The sequence below is a fragment of the Danio aesculapii genome, chromosome 14 (genome assembly GCF_903798145.1).
Source record: "Danio aesculapii chromosome 14, fDanAes4.1, whole genome shotgun sequence".
In the NCBI taxonomy this organism is placed as follows: domain Eukaryota; kingdom Metazoa; phylum Chordata; class Actinopteri; order Cypriniformes; family Danionidae; genus Danio; species Danio aesculapii.
In genome coordinates, this window is record NC_079448.1 from 13473262 (window position 1) to 13490439 (window position 17178).

The 17178-nt window shown below is 36.0% G+C and overlaps 1 protein-coding gene across 1 annotated transcript in view; it reads left to right on the top strand.

Moving 5' to 3' along the window:
• Positions 1-16088, top strand: part of canx (calnexin) — a 42799-nt gene extending 26711 nt beyond the window's left edge. The window contains exons 10-15 of the mRNA XM_056471804.1: positions 1796-1952; positions 4259-4474; positions 9578-9697; positions 9817-9922; positions 10043-10131; positions 13657-16088. Coding sequence (XP_056327779.1) covers positions 1796-1952; positions 4259-4474; positions 9578-9697; positions 9817-9922; positions 10043-10131; positions 13657-13716 — 748 coding nt within the window. The 3' untranslated portion in view covers positions 13717-16088. The remainder of the gene's footprint in view (positions 1-1795; positions 1953-4258; positions 4475-9577; positions 9698-9816; positions 9923-10042; positions 10132-13656) is intronic.
• Positions 16089-17178: the final 1090 nt, after the last annotated feature.

Below are 17178 nucleotides of genomic sequence, written 5' to 3' on the forward strand. Positions count from 1 at the left end.
ATGTAGTAAATATTGGCTTCAGGGTTGTTGTAAAATGTAATGTATAGTGGGGCTGTGCAATTAATCAAACACTCCGTTTCGATTTTGGCTTCTAACGATTATGAAAAAACAATAATCGAGATTAAACGATTATTGTATAATATACCGCCCCTTTCCAAGTTGTACACATTTGTTGGTCTGCAAAGCTCAGTTCCCAGTGAAAATAGCTAAAAGCAAGTACTGTAATGTGACTTTTGCATCACGGAATGCGCATCATTCATTGATGTACATTCGAATCATTCATGTTTTTAGAAGCGCAAAAGAGATCGCATGCTGTTGTGTGTATGCGCTCAGCCTCAGAGACGAGCAGAGCACACACATCTAAAGTCATCTGTATGTGAGCGCTTTAATGCAAATTTGTGTCCGAACGCAGCGTTTAGTTATTATTCATATTAACCCGCATTGTGTTAGAAACAGACGAGTTGAGAATCAAAATACACGTGAAATTGAAACCATTAATCAGAACCGTACTGCTCTTAAAGTGACAGCGCGCAATATTCCTGCTGCTGACTGTTTTTATTATTAATCAAACAAAAAAAGGAGAAAATCACTCTCTGCTCTTGACTGAAGGACTTTTGTAGCTATTATTAAAATGTTTTTCTTACATTGAAGATGCTTAAAGCACAGTTTGTTTTATATTTTTATTTCTGTATTCTGTATTTATTTCCCTTTCCTTATTTAAAGGGAGGAAAATAACTGTGTATATATACAGTTGCAGTCAGAATTATTAGCCCTCCTGAATTATTAGTTACCCTTTTCCCCCAATTTCTGTTTAATGGAAAGATTTTTTCAACCTATTTCTAAACACAATAGATTTAGTTACTCATTTCTAATAACTGATTTCTTTTATCTTTGATGTGATGACAGTATATAATATTTTACTAGACATTTTTCAAGATACTAGTATTCAGATTAAAGATTCAAAGGCTCAATTAGGGTAGTTAGGCAAGCCATTGTATAACAGTAGTTTCTTCTGCAGACAATCAAAAATATATATTACTTAACGGTGCTAACAATATTAACCTTAAAATAGGTTTCAAAATATTTAAACCTGCTTTTATTCTAGCCACAATAAAACAAATAAGCCTTTCTCCAGAAGAAAAAATATTATAGGAAATACTGTTTATTCCTTGCTCTGTTAAACGTAATTTGGGAAATATTTAATAAAAAAATAAATTCACATGAGGGCTAATAATTTAGACTTCAACTTCGTTTTGAATAATCGTGATTACAATTATGACCAAAATAATCGTGATTATGATTTTTCATATAATCGAGCAGCCCTAATACATATAATTATTCTAGTCACGCTAAGTTATCTTTATTTCTATAGCGCCATTGAGACAGCCTACATTGCTGAAGATGAAGATAAGTTAAATGTCGTTTATATTAGATAAATGTAAATATAAATATAAGATAAATGTAGTAATATTATTATAATATCTGTCTTTATCTTTGTACATAACATTAAGCTTTATTTAGGATTACTGTTTGCTATATGATTACATGTAAAGTCCAAGATTCAAATGTTGTGCATTGTAATGTCATGCCGCATCATCATATGGAAGACTGTGTGCTTATGAGTTGGACTGCAGTAAAAAGAGTCGACTTTAATGAAGATATTAGGGCTCCTGGGGTGATGATCTAGATTTAATTTTGATAATTATTGCCAAGAGGGCAGCTGAAATAGCAATCTGTGGATCACATTGCGAGAGGTTTTCTACCTGCATTACATCTGTTTGTTTTGGTATCTTAGGGATGAAGATATGGATGGTGAGTGGGAAGCACCTCAGATTCCAAATCCGGCCTGTGAAACAGCCCCCGGCTGCGGTGCATGGGAGAGACCAATGATCGACAACCCCAATTACAAGGGCAAGTGGAAGTCACCAATGATTGACAACCCAAATTATCAGGTAACTAGCATTTATACTATTATTTGGCAATATCATGGTAAGCAGAGTTTGAGGATGTGTTATTATTAAGAATGCACTTTCTTGCTCACTTTTGAACTGATTAATCAATTAAGTCAATGCATTTTATTTTATGTATTTTAAAAGTATGTGAATTGTTTTTCTATATCTTATTTTTTATGAACTAGACATTATATAAATGCATTTTTTTGTATTGCATGAAATGAATATAAAACCATTTTTTATTATTTATAATAAGTTTATTTAATAAAGGCAATTCAAAATTACATTGCTACAATTTCCAGCAGCTAATGCTCACATTTAAGCTTCTATTCAAAGGTTAATTTGTAGCCCTATTCTCTGGTTAGATTTTTTTTATACAATAATAAAACAGTTCAAGTATATTTACAATATATTTTGAATAGTGTGGACTGGGGATTGGACAATAACCGGTTTCAAGGTTTACCATGGTTTGCAAAAGTCTTAAAACTTTGTTATACCATTCCTGAGGTATATGTAAGGTTTGTGTTTTTGAAACTAATGAAGATAGTAGAGGTCTATGATTTATTTGAATTATTTAGCCTGACATGTTTATTGTTCCAAAATATTATTATAAATGTTTCATAAAAATAAAATGTATTGTTTAATGGAAAAAAAATGTAGTTTTTTACCCAGACATTTAAAAATCACTTATTTTAGAGCAGTAATCACAATACAGTGATATTTTTTTATCCAAGGTTATCATACCATCAGAAACGTATACCCGCCCATGCCTAGTGAGGACTGATGTTTTTTAATCGGTGCTACTAAAATATTAGTTTAATGTTTTTATTTATTTATTTATTTTTATTCTTCTGTGTGCACAAACTGTGGATTATATAAACATATCAATATATGAATTTGATTATCAATATCAGAAAAAATCCTGAGAAGGATTTAATAATTGGTTAGAGGTATCATTTAAAAGCTATTATGTTGTGAATCCCTTTATTCTTTAAGTTTTGTTACAGGGTGTCCGCAAGGAAAAAAAAGTTAGGCGTTAAAGTCTTACATTCACTGAAATATTGTCTTGTAGGTCTTAAATAATTTTAAACAGGTCTTAATTTTCCAATCATGCCAACACTCATTGAATCGCCAACAATACATTTTAATAAATTTAAAAAAAGCTACATTTATTAACTCAATTTGTTAAGTCTATGTGTGCAACCAGAGTTTGCTAATTTTGACACATTATTTAAAATTATTTTTTGGAGGGGACCAATCAAAAATGTTTTTCCACTCGCCGTTAGAAAACGCTTAGTGTTGAATCTTTATCTTATAAAGGATAAGTCTGAAAAGTCAAAATGTTCTTTAATTCAAAATGGTCTTGAAAAGATCTTAAGTCTTAAATTTGACTTGGTAAAACCTGCAGAAACAATGTTTTAATTAAAAAAGATGCAATAGTAATAATTCCTTTTTTATTATTATTATTAGTTTATACCCATATTGATTATATGTTGTTACTCATTTTTGGCCAAGTTGCAAACAGGCACAGCAAATCTTGAATTACATGAATGCATGGTAAGAATTGAATTCAGGTAAATTTTATGGTATTGAGCTATGGCACGGTTTGGAGGTAAACCTTAAGGAATCTACTATTTTTAATTGATTTATTATTTTCATTAGAAAAATTATATAAAGATGTTCAGTCGGCAGAGTGAAATATATATTTATAAAACATTGTCACAATTCATTTAAAGGGTTTGTTCACCCAAAAATGAAAGCTTTGTTTTTCTTACCCTTTGAGTTTATTCTGTTGAACACAAGACATTTTAAAGAAAGCTGTAAACCTGTAATCGTTGACTTCCTTAATATTTGTTTTTCCTTCTATGAAAGTCAGTGGTTACAGCTTTTCAGCTTTCTTCAAAATAACTTATTTTGTGTTTAACAGAAGAAAACTCAAAGATTTGAAACCATTTGAGGGTGAGTAAACGGTGTCCATTTTGATTTTGGATTAACTATCCCTACCGAGGAATATTAAATAACTACACGTGCTTTTATATGTTTAAGGTTAGAATGTGGCGTAGGTTCAGGGTTAATAGCATGTTAATTGTGCATTATTAATTATAAGTAATACAAGTACATTGAAAAAAAAAAAGTACATTGAGCATGTGTAACATAGACACCTTAAAATAAAGTGTTACCAAAAGTGCCATTCAATCTTCCTTTTTTGGTAATGTATATTATGAGGGCTGTTTGCAAAGTCCATCATCACTATGATTAACTTATAAGTTGTAAAAGTATCATTTACGTATTTGTTTGTTGATCAGGGTGTGTGGAAGCCTAGGAAGATCCCGAACCCAGACTTCTTTGAAGACCTGCACCCCTTCCGCATGACTCCATTCAGCGCTGTCGGTCTGGAGCTCTGGTCAATGTCCTCTGATATCTTCTTTGACAACTTCTTCATCACTTCTGATCGTAACGTGGCCGAGCGATGGGCCAACGATGGCTGGGGTCTGAAGAAAGCCGCAGAGGGAGCCGCTGAGGTATAAGACAGCTTGATTTATCTCGCTCTTGTCTGCTTCTCTAATCACTTCTTAATCATGTGCTCTAGCAAAAAGCTGAGGGTACAGTTGGTGGGCAAAAGACAAACGAATGGCACACAGAAAACAGCAATAGACTTAAACTTAAAAGCTGCAAAATAATTAATAATAATAATAATAACGGCAAAATTATCCAAGTCCAAGGCATTTGAAGAATAAATTTAAAAATTAAAAAGGTTTCATTGTTTATTTTTAAGAATCACTTATCCAAAGAGCACCAACACATGAACTAACCCTGAAGCACTTTTTAGTTTGATTTTGGCTGCAAAAATGTTTTTGTAAGATTAATCTCAGAATTAATTTATAGAAAAATGCTTTAAAAGTGCATTCATGCATGCATGACTTCAAATGTTCAATGAGAAGAACTTTTGACATTCATAAATTAAGCTGTTTTGTAATAAAGAAAGCCCTCGCTAGAATAATTCTTCTTGAAAATGGATAATTTTTTATTTGGATTTAGAAATTGAAAGTTAAAAAAAAAAATTATTTTATTTATTTTATTATTTTTTTATTTTATAATAATGTTCGCTTGAGAAAGCCAACATATTGTTATGCTACTTAAACATTCCTTTTTCTAAGCCAAAAATTTACCAACTCCTTCTCCTCCTCCTCCTAGGGCTTTAATGCAATGACCGCCAAACTTCGGCCAGACCTTTAGACTAGTCTGACTCGAGCTATATTTTTCGAACTGATATAACATTTGGTTTTCCAGAATCTGAAAAATCTCATTGACTTAACATTGCACCAAAATTTGACACCTTGTAACTTTGAAAGAAAAAAATTCCTAGAAGGATGTGATCTTCCACAATTAAAGAGGCTGCCAAGCTGTTTAAATCTACGTATTAAACTGGGGTGTAAGTTGCATCCCTTGGGTGCAAGAGTGCCCCAAATCTGCCCATTGACTTACAATGGTGAAAAAACTTTCATTTAAAACATAGAGGCTTCATACCCCATTGACTTAACATTGGACCAAACTAGGGAGTCAGTCTAGGCTGGTGCCTAGAGTGTTCAATCACACCAGTGTGTTCAGTATGTCACATGATCAGCTGCTAAATTCAAATCTGCTTTCCCGCAATGACTGGCACTGACCCATCATAGATTAAATACTATGATTAGTCTCACATATAGCATTAATAAATAAACAACAAATAGCATCGAATATCAGCTAATTCACAATATAATGAAAACCATCGGGGCTATAGTATTTTACATGATGAAATTGATATTTTGCTTTTTTTATTTTAAGTGATCGGTACCCAATAATGATCAAATATATAAAACTTGCGTGTGAAAGAGTTAAAAAAAAACTGACGATTATTGAAATTCTAGAAGTTTGTTTACTTTTAAGGAAATGTATTGTACTAAACATTATTGTACATTTTCTAGAAATTAAATATTTACAGAATACTTTCAAATCTAAAGTCAGGGCTATGTATCTAACCTTTGTTTCAAATTTGAAGTTGATATCTGAATTCTAGGCTCTTGGGAGATTTTCAGCACTGTACCAAAATAATCGATGACACTCAAACTCTTGTAATGCATTCACTTCTCTCACAAATCTATTATTGTCAAAGATACTGTGACCAAACATTAAACACCTTGAATCTTGACCTTCACACCTTTTCAATAATATGCATTTTGTCAAGATTGGGAGACCCAGTAAATGTTGTAAGATGAAACTTGACACTGGCCATTATGGGAAAGAGCTGGTAAAAACTGAACTGATTCCAAAAATCAATTGAAGGAATGAAGTATTAACAATTTATTAATTCTTTAAAATGTTCTCAAATAATTTTAACTTTTTTTTTTTATTAACATGGAAGAGAATTTATATTGCTCTTTCAAAAAAGCTTTTAATAATAATAATTGTATTACTATTACTACTATGAAAAGTACATTATACAATTCAATAGCAATATGTTTCTGTCACAATTTCCTGTAAAGTGACTCCCTGTGCAGCTCTGGAGATTAAGTTTGTGGATTGTGACTTAATTTTTCAATAGCAGTCTCTTTGCATTTTAATATTCACAGACACTAGTCAATATCACAATCTGATTAAGTGTTCAGTCCAGCCCTTAAATTATTAATACTAAATTTGCCAAAAATCTGTGCTATTCTCTTATACTGCAAATTTAATTTTGCAGCTCAGTTCAATGATTGCAAAATATTAATGGGGCTCTCTGTGATGCACCATGTAAGTAAGACTCTCAGTGAGAAAGATATCGTGTGACTGAACTGCAGGGGAGAAACACTGAGCTTTGATTTGTATGCTATGAACATCAGATCGTATGGCAAACCTTGTTTTAGAACCTGTGCTCAGATGTGGTCTCCTTTTTAGATTGTCAAATGTTTTTTTGCTGTCTTCAAAGACGTGAGCAGACATGATGGCTAGGCAGCGGTGGCTCTTTTTTTCAGAAGCCAGTCTGCGTGCAGTTTTTCTCCGAGCTTGTTGCGGATCACAAGAGAACGTCGCTGACTCTGACGGTGATCTGGGAGGCACCGCTGAGCGCCGTGTACTCTGGGATTAGCTGTGTTTTGGACTGCTTTCATGAGAATTCCTACTGTGCAAATGCCTTTTCCCCCCAAAGGTGGATTCCAGGCATGCCTTGAATGCTAAACTGGAGGACTAGCTCTGTGCCTGTCTAAAGGACCTAACAGAAGCCAGTGGCTTTTTGTCTGAGTGTTTTACTGTTTTGATTGTGGTCTGTTTAATCGACCATGAGGGCTTTGTCACAGCAACATCAAAGCCTTGCTCTCGGAACTAACAGAGGCCTTTTCCTCAGAGCTGAGATGTGCATCAAATCTCTGAATGAATGAAACTTTTGTGCTCAATTTCTGTTCCCTTTTACTATAATTAAAGATTTGAATAAGCTATAATGGTAACGCTTTTATAGCAGACATTTCCTAATGTGAAACAAACAAAAACATAAGTGGACTGATCAGCTAACCAAGCTTAATTCACACCATCTCAAATGTTATTATGGTCTTTCCAAAATAAAGCCAAGTGAGCTGAAGTATTGATTTGATTTAAGTACCTCAGTATTTTTGGTGCCATAGTAGGTCATGCTGAATAGTGACTGAGAATTATGTCGTTGGTCCATGTCGTGTTCTTACTGAGGTCTTTTCATACCTGTAATTCAGTTAATTTGGTCAGAACCAAGGGCAACAGGTGATGCATTGTAATATTTTTCTGTTGTTTTGGAGTTTTTTCACACCACATGCTCTGGTCTGAACCAGTTGAAACAAACCAAATTGCAGTCAAACATCAAGGTCACTCGTTGGCAGGATGTCTCATTGAGTGTTTTTTTTTTTTCTCAAGAGATTTTCAATTGGTCCATGCAAATATTGCTATTCAAAGTAAACAAAGAAAGGCGGAGAAGCTGGCAGACAACACAGCGCTTGTTAGTATAGAGCGGTGGTTGACCGTATCCCTGGTCATTATATATTATGTAGTTTGTATGCATCACTTTGGACAGACTATAAATTAAGAATGAAGCATGGATGCAGCTAGAAAAGACTTGTTTTAATGCAATGCAAATGGTGGAGCAACATTGCAAGTCACTTCAGAAGTTGCCATAGAGCTATTGATAAAACACTGTAAACAAATACTTGCCCTCATCCCATAATGAGCTGGTTTAATCCAAAAATGTGCAGCCGCTGGGTCTTTTTGAGTTGGGATCATCTTACCACGTTTCCATGTGTTTGTTTTAAGAGTATTAAGAATATCTCTTTAAACAGTTCTCAGTGCGTTTGTTTGGTGCCCATTTGCTGCACGTGTGCAATATGCTGCATTCACAACTACCCAAATGAACGGCACTAAACAGGTGTGAAAGCACTGACAAACTGCACCAGATTTTACTTTGATGTGGTCTTGACTTTTGGTTGCTTACTAAAGTTCAGATGGCAGCATTGACACTTATTAAAATAATAATCTACACCAGTGGTACTCAACCATTTAATCACCGCAGATTGGTCAGCGCTTGACAATTTGACTGCGGCCCGGGTGGGAGGGGGTGGTGGGGGTGTGTTTCGTAGGTTGTAGGTTGCAAGCTGATAATCAGCTGCTGACAAAATATTGCTGTCACTCTGATACGTTTTTTTATGGGGGGAAATTACAAATCACTGCAGTGTTTGGGTGTTCTGTGTTTGAGATAATTAGTTGTACCGAAATATGTATATATTCCTCACAAGCTGATCGGTCAATTCTTGTCACGTGACTCGCGGTGGGCTCCTGCCATTCATTTAACTGCGTGCGCCTTCAAGCTGCACACCTCCTTTGAAAACAACGAACTTGTGCAAACTTTAGAGAAGATGCGATATGCGAACGTCCCCTCAATGGCCACCGTCATTTGTGATCTCTATCAGTTGATCTTCTTGCCCACACATGGTGGATTTACCTGATTTAACAAATGGGTTGCGGATCTATTTCTTTTCAGTTCATAGGTCCTTCACTGGGCCTTTTCCCCTTAGCAAAGAAACTTTTCAAAGTTTTCTGTTTCTTACTCATTTTGCTACTTATTGGTTAAATTTGAGTGTTCAAGCGACTGAGATGTAACCGAGAGCATATGCTAATTTTTCAAAATAATAGACTTTTCAAAATAAAAGATCGTACAGACTCGGACAATAAACAAAATGGAAATAATTAATGATTTCTTGTGTGGCCTGGAACCAATTGATCCAAAGACTGGTACCGGTCCGCGCCCGGTGGTTGAGGACCACTGATCTACTACACAAATGAAGTTGGGGCCATGTTATTTATAAAATGGCAGAAGGCAGTAAATTATTTTTGGGTGTGTGCTCGCATGTGTGTGTGTATATGTGGATTCATTACAACCAGTTTTAGGTTCACATCTCAGGCCATGTACACGGGTACATATATTAAAAAAAGAAAAGCGGGGAAAGCTTTCGTTTAAAAAAAAAAATATTTTGTCCACATGAAACCACCAAAATACAATTATAAATTTTGGTTTCTCAGAATTGTTCACATCTGAAAGTTTCTTGTACAAGCATGTTAATTGAATTCTTTTTGTTTGTGTGTTTTGACAGCCTGGTCTAGTGAATCAGATGATCACGGCTGCTGAAGAGAGACCCTGGCTCTGGATCGTCTATGTCCTGACTGTGGCTTTGCCTCTGGTCCTCATCATCGTCTTCTGCTGCACTGGAAAGGTAAAAGCATATGTGTGTGTGCTTTATCGAAGATTAAATTTGTGCCAGTCAAAGCATCATGACCTTTCTGTATAGCCAAGGGTGTATCTGTGAGACTGATGTCTTTGTGTGACTTGCAGAAGAGCTCAGCGTCTACACCTGCTACAGAGTACAAGAAGACTGATGAACCGCAGCCAGACGTGAAGGAGGAAGCTGAAGAAGAGGAAGCCAAGGATGAAGAACCAGGTCTGACAGATAAACCATTGCATCATAATTAATTATTCTGAATAATCAGATTCCTCCCCAAGTGTGAGGGTTTGGTTATGATAGCATGAAGCTTGATTTCTTATCATTTTGTTCTTTCAGAAGCAAAGAAGAGTGAAGAAGAGGACTCCACAGGAGATGGAGACGATACCGCAGAGAACGGAGACAAAGATGACAATACATCTAATGAGGTACATTTGTGCTACTACTTGTAGGAAATGTTTTTTTTCTGAGACTGGTTTACTAAATGTCAAATTAGTTTAATAGTGCATCTCATAAAAGTGCTGACAGGAGCAGAAAGTACTGTTGGTGATCAGCTGAAAATGTGCAAATTTAAGCCACACTGACGGAGCAGCTCATTTCCATAATGACCAATCAGGTGCAGGCAATCTACTGACAATTTCTGTGTCGGAATATTCTTAGACTCCCTAGAAAAAAAATGAATAAGCACCGTTTCTATGTGAATGTTGGTTCTGTTGCTTGTCATTTGTTTATTAGATATTTTTTGCAGATGCACTCAAATTTAAAATCACCCTGATTATTACAAAATAAGGACTTATTTCCAAATAGTTATTCAGGTTGTCTGCTGAAATTGCAATGCAAATCATAAAAAAGACTGCAATATCAGTTTATTTGATTTATTTTAGATTATATATATTTCCCTCAATAAGCAATTGGAAAACAAATTCACTTTATTGAAGCAACAGGTTATATCATTTAGGCCCAATCCCAATTCTCTACCTCTTAGCCCTTCCCCTTACCCCTACCCTTCGTTTTGCGCATTCACATGAAGGGATAGAGGGTGTCCCAATTCTCTTTAGCTTAAAGGCGTAGGGCTAAGGGGAAGGGCTAGATACCCCTTCAAACTGAGATTTTTCAAGACCACACTCAAAACCAAGGGGTAAGAAAATTTCCCGGAATATACTATTTACAACGGCAGCATGGCTGCACACAGAAGGAGATCCACAAATTAGTGTTTTTTTGTAATTATTACGAATTTTTACAACAATCAAGCACATGTTTTAATACCTTCATAATCGGGTTCGTGTTTTACCGCCACGCTTTAAAAAAAACTGCTAAAATAAAAACCGCTAAATTTAGCTATCTATAATCCCTAATAATAACTCCTGTATAGCAGTCCCACAATATACTTTCACATATGACACTCGAATACCCTGTCAGAAAAGTCTAGTGGCTGGGAATAAGCTTATTACAGTGTCTGCTATAATGTTAATGTTGTTTTTGGTGTGTTTACACAAATGAATATGACCACGGTGTAAATACACAGTACAGTTATGAGCTTATTGCCACATTAGATCATTAGAATAACATTACATCATTGCCTTCAGTGATTTCCTGAAGATAAATGCCAAAAAATAAGACAACTGAAATAATTACAGCAGTTGCGATCGTCAGTCTCATATAAAGATATCGTGATGACATATGATGACATGTACAGATGTTGTAGTTCGGTCCCAATTCTTAGGGGTACATTTATAAGCCCTTCCCCTTCACACTGTTTCAAGGGGTAGGGGTACAAAAATAGAATCAGGATTGGGCCGTATTATATATGAATAATCAATCTACTTGTCAACTAAGCATCCAGATTATTACTATATGCAAATTAAAGGCTGATTTATACTTCTGTGTCAAGCATATACTCCTGTGCAGCCTTCACACAGCATATACCTCGCTGTGGCTGACGCCCACACTGATGGGAACCTCTCAAAAAATTTAACTACGTGTCGGAACGACGTGTAGCGCAAACTCTGTAATTGGTTTGCTTTGCTAGCTATGACAAGTGTGGGCAGGGCTGAGAGCCGCATGCTTAATGGAGTGTTTACAAGTGTCGAGTCCCTTGAAGGAGCTCCAGATGGAGACTTTTGTTTTGTGTTTACCTTACGATTAAAGTTGTTGCATGACCGCCGGTTCCCGCCTCTGAAAGAGCGAGTTTGAGCTACTTGTACATTCAGGTAGTATTCAAAAAATAAAACACCTGCAATGAAACTCAACACAGAAGAATGTAACCTACTGCCAGATAGCGTTTCGGAATTGATATTGCAGAGCAACACAAACAGCATGCAGAAGTATAAATGCACGGCTACATGCAAGGCATGCTCTATGGGTCACGCCAGTCACTCAATGCAGAAATATAAACCAGCGGTTGCACAATGCGTGAAAGAGCACAAGGGGATTTTAGAATGACCAAAACAACTTAATGATATTTTATTATGTGCTCAGTCTGCTGGTTTGTCGAAAGTTGCCCCATCACATCCATCTGTTCGAAGAAAAAAAAAATGGCCTGTGATTTTTATCGCATGCTGGAATTTATTCGCTAAATAATGGGTTTCCAACGTAGTTTGAGCATTTTACCTCATCAAATAAAAAGTTTATCGTGCTCAAGTGTGCTCATAAGTTTATATAATGTGTGTTCAGAAATTGTTTTTTCCATGTATTAACGTTAAAAATCAGATCTAATTTATATATTCATTTTGTTTTTGGTTTTTAATTGTATATTTATTTTTTGCCTTGAAAATATCCTTTGTTGCTGACATGGTATGTTTTATGAGCAGGGCTCTCAAACTTAAATTGGCGGGGGTCATTTCAGTGACTGACAATTCGTAGGAGGTCCGCTTTAACATTCAAGCACAAAAAAAAATTGGAAACCTGATGTAATTGATGCACTCAGACATTCTTCCCCAGAGGATATGCAGTCAGAGCTCCTTCATTTTGTTTTTTATTGTACATCTAGAAGGGGGTAGTTTAAATTGCTATGAAAATGCTACAATTGAATAATAGGCATAATAATAAATATTATTATTCTGTCCCAATCATTTGCTGCTTAACCAAAGTTTTGACGGATAACAAGACAGCAGAAAGCAGATTTGGTAACATTAGTGACTTTACAGGCAATTGTACTTCTCAATATCATTCATGATGGACATTTCTCAAAGCGCACATTCCCATCAGGAGCACCGTTGTGATCGATGGCTCTCGCTTGTTTATTAATGCTCATGACAGCAGTGACTTAATTTCGACAGTGGATTGTTGCTTTTTGATTCGTACTTGTAATCAGTTTGTCCACCCAGTACACCCTTTAAAGTACACCCATCGTAAATTTATCAGTCATATACAAACAGATAATGTCGTATCCGTGTATGTTCTAATCGCAGATTTTGGAATTTGAACGTACTCGTAATTTTACGACGGTACGTTTTGCTTTACGTTTTCATAATTACAGATGCGTGAATTTTATTTACGCACAAAATATTTATGACAGAGATTTTATTCCATATTAAATCAGCCCCAGAAATAATCTGCATCTGCCTTACTTTCGACGACACGCCAAGAGAAACCGAAAGCAACCCAAATATACAGTACAGTACTTTAAATGTCCAGTAGGTGGGGGTCAGCACCGCAAGTGGATACATGCGACTGCTCAACAATGATAGTGGTTCAAAAAATATGTTTTGGGGGGCCAAATCACATTATATTTTTGACGTCAGTTACAGGGGGGGCGCAACTGGCATGTGGGCCGGCAGTTTGAGACTCCTGATTATGCGCATGTTAGCATTTCTATTAAGCGTTTAATGAAATATTCCAAAATGCACATTATAATATGGTGGATGTAAACCATAGTGATTGACACAAGCATTGCAACTTGAAACATGCTTGTTCTAAAATTTCACTCGTTTTTTTTTTTCTTTCTTGTGTAGAAATCAGAGGATGACATTCTGAGGAGGTCTCCCAGAAACAGGAAATCAAGAAAGGACTGATGGACTTCCTGAATCTGTTAAAAAAAGTGCAAAAAGTTCCTCTCCTCTCATCCCAACATCCCTCTTCCCCATTCCGGGTCCGTCTCCATCTTTCCTCACCCCTACTCCCTTCCCCATACCCTTCTGCTCCATCCTCGCTGCTGCAACGATGGTCAAAACGAAACATTACGCTCCACCACACAACCAACGGCGAAACCAACACCACCTCAACCCTTTCTCGAGGATGTTGACGGCTATCACATTCAACCACATAGAAACTTTCTCCGTATCTAATAAGGAACCAATCTTTGTTACCATTCCTGAACTGTGCATCTGACGTTCAAGTAAAAAAATCCTACTCTCACACTTCCAGACAGTGTTCCTGAACCAGAACAACACTATGGCACACTCGGTATTGTAAGGTTTACAGGCCAACAGCTTTATACTTTTGTTCTAGAATAATGCGTGAGAAGCCATAGAAGGGCGAGATGACAGGATATATTATTATGAAGAACTCTAAAAGCCGACCGCTTAGCTATACACCTCAGTTTTAACACGTAAATGAGAGGTTTTCATCATTTTCTATTCCGTGAGGTTGATCTTTATTTTTTTTGTCATGGCGTAGACTGGACGTCCAGTAGAAAGCCAAACCGTGAGCTGAACGCAGCCAGATGTGTACTGCACGTGCTCAGTAAAGTATCCAGCAGGGAGATTGCCAGCTAGATTAGTAGGTTCTAGATTTGTACTGCCTTACTTGTAGGACACAAGATTTGCTAATATTTTTGTTTTGGTTTCTGTGAATGTACTGTGAGTTTGTTTGTTTTTGATTTCGTCTAATGTTTATTCTTTGTTTGTTTTTGTTTATTCGAATGGACTTTTTACTAAATCGTGAATTGCTGTACAAAGGTGTTCTCTGACGTAGATTTCTAACCTGTCCAGCCCAACAACGGGACAGATTGTTTTTTTTTTATTTGCGAATGTTTTACTTTCTCGCGTTCATTTGTTTGTCTGATCGAAAACTGGTGAAGTGTTTATCTACTACTCTCGATGTGGTGTCATATCCTATCCAGCCATGTTCAGCGGCAGCAGCAGCTTCCCGTTTCATTGAACCAATTACATTCACACCACGTGAGAACAAGAGGACTAAGGGACCGTTTATTGGTAGGTATTTCTAATTCAAGCGTTTGAGGGTGAATCTCAGGAAAATGTCAGGTTTTAAGTGTGAAGGTGAAATTACATTGTATGTATGGGGGTGTTTTTACAGTTTCAAGATTGTTAAATGTGAAAATTCGATCATTTACTCACCCTTTACTAGTTCCAAAGCGGTTTTAGTTTGTTTATTGTGTTGAACGCAAAAGAAGATACTTTGAAGAATGCTGGAAACCTGTAACCATTGACTTCCATAGTATTTGTTTTTGCTATTATTGAAGTCAGTGGCCAAAATATACTATTTAGCGTTCATCATCTGAATGAAAACAAAACTTATAAAGGTTTAAAACCACTTAGTTGAGTGAACCATCCCTTTAAGTTTGGATATGGTTTAGCATTTGTCATTTTCATAACTATTACAATCTATAATCTTATTTTTGTCAACTACATCGATGTATAAATGGTCGTTTTACTTGACTGTGCTTAATTATAAACCTTAATCATTTTAATTTTGCATTCTGTGACGTTTTTGACATCAATTTTGTGAGATTCACCCTCAGAGTTTTCTTGTAAGTGTCAATCGAAGAGAAAACATGAAAGTCCTGGGTGTGAAGCAAACTGTTTTGGAGTCCCGATGTTTTGCATTGACTCTGCCCCTAAATACTAGACCCCAAAGATATGAAAAATGGCACTATTAGGGGTGTACCCTGATCGAATGAAAACTAGCATACGATTTATCGCTAGTTTTATAGTTACTTGTTTGTACTCTCAATATGGCCTCATCGGTTGCTCTTCCATCATAACGGATCAGGTGAGATGCCATAACATGAGCTCTACCCCAAGACTAATGAGAGTTGGCACTTTCAAAGGTAACTGAGAAATGGAATTAAATCAAATATGAAATCACTCATCATATAGGCCAATATCTGCTGCGCTGCTGTTTAATGTCTCACTTTATCTGCTTGGTGTTGTCTGCAACCATTAATGTGCTCTGTATACCTGTCTTTTGGGCTGTTGTTGTTTTCTTTCTTTTGTTTTTGGATTACCATTCTTTCACAAATGTAGGTGATTTAATAGTGTGGATGGATAGAAGGATGGAGAGTTATTGAGTGATTTACTGGCATCATTGAAGTTGTGAATTTAAGATCATGAGTCTGGATGAGGATTCTGGTCTTGCTGGGACGGTTTGGGGGGAAAATCCATCATGTTACTCACAAACTAAAATAAACTGATTTGACGAATGAGAGATGTGTGATTTTTGTGTTGTATTGTCTGGCTTCATGTGGAATTAATGAGCATCAAGCAGTGTTGGGTGTAATCAAAGTAATTGGATTTTCCATGTAAAGTAAAGGATTACTCCTCATTTTTAGGTCATTAAGTTTATCTAAAATGTGTACCTGCCTTAAATACTCAATATAAATTTAATAATTTAGAATAAAGCTGAAAAATTCAACTTTTGAACTAGATAAGTTTGAGAAATTAATTTATGATAACATAAAGCACACGTGTCAAATTTAGTTCCTGGAGGGCCGCAGCTCTGCACAGTTTAGTTCCAAACACACCTGATCAAACTAATTTGAGTCACTCAGGCTTTTTGAAGCTACAGGTTAGTGTGTCGACGTAGGGTTGGAACTAAACTGTGCAGGACTTTGACGCTCCTGAAATAAGGTGTAAATTCACAGAACTAGTACCATAGTACCTCAATAAAGAAGGTTAGCTTTGTCAAGCAGTTGCACTTGGTTCAGAAACCACAAAGTAATTTGTGATTTAATGGTGTGTATGAAATGGTGTCATTTCTTTCGTTTAATATTCTTTGCGTTTCTTTTTTTACAGTTTTTCCTCAGTTGTTTACACACAATTACTTGTACTTAGACACAATGACTACAACATGTAACTGATGCATCAACCCCCTGAACCAATTCTGCTCAACTACAAGCACAATTCCTGCTTTACACTCAAATTGCAGGTTTAAAACACACTTTTTTCAAAACGCTACACACAATTCTCTGCATTTGGCACAATTTTCATGCAGAAAATCTCTCGTTTTCACAAGGAACACAGTGTCATTGTAAAGTCAGTTGTCCTACTTTGCATACTAACTCATCACATCAGTAAACACCTGTCACACATAATTGCAATTTAGAAATGAGAGCTCATCTGGTTCATAACTGGTTCACTGCCCACCCACGTTTTTTAGTTGTTTATCTCCCTCCATATTCTCCATTTCTCAATCCTATTGAGGAATTTTTTTCTGCCTGGGGATGGAAAATGTATGACCGAAATCCACACTTTTACTGTAACTGTATTCTGTAAATACTTCTGTTGATGGTTTAT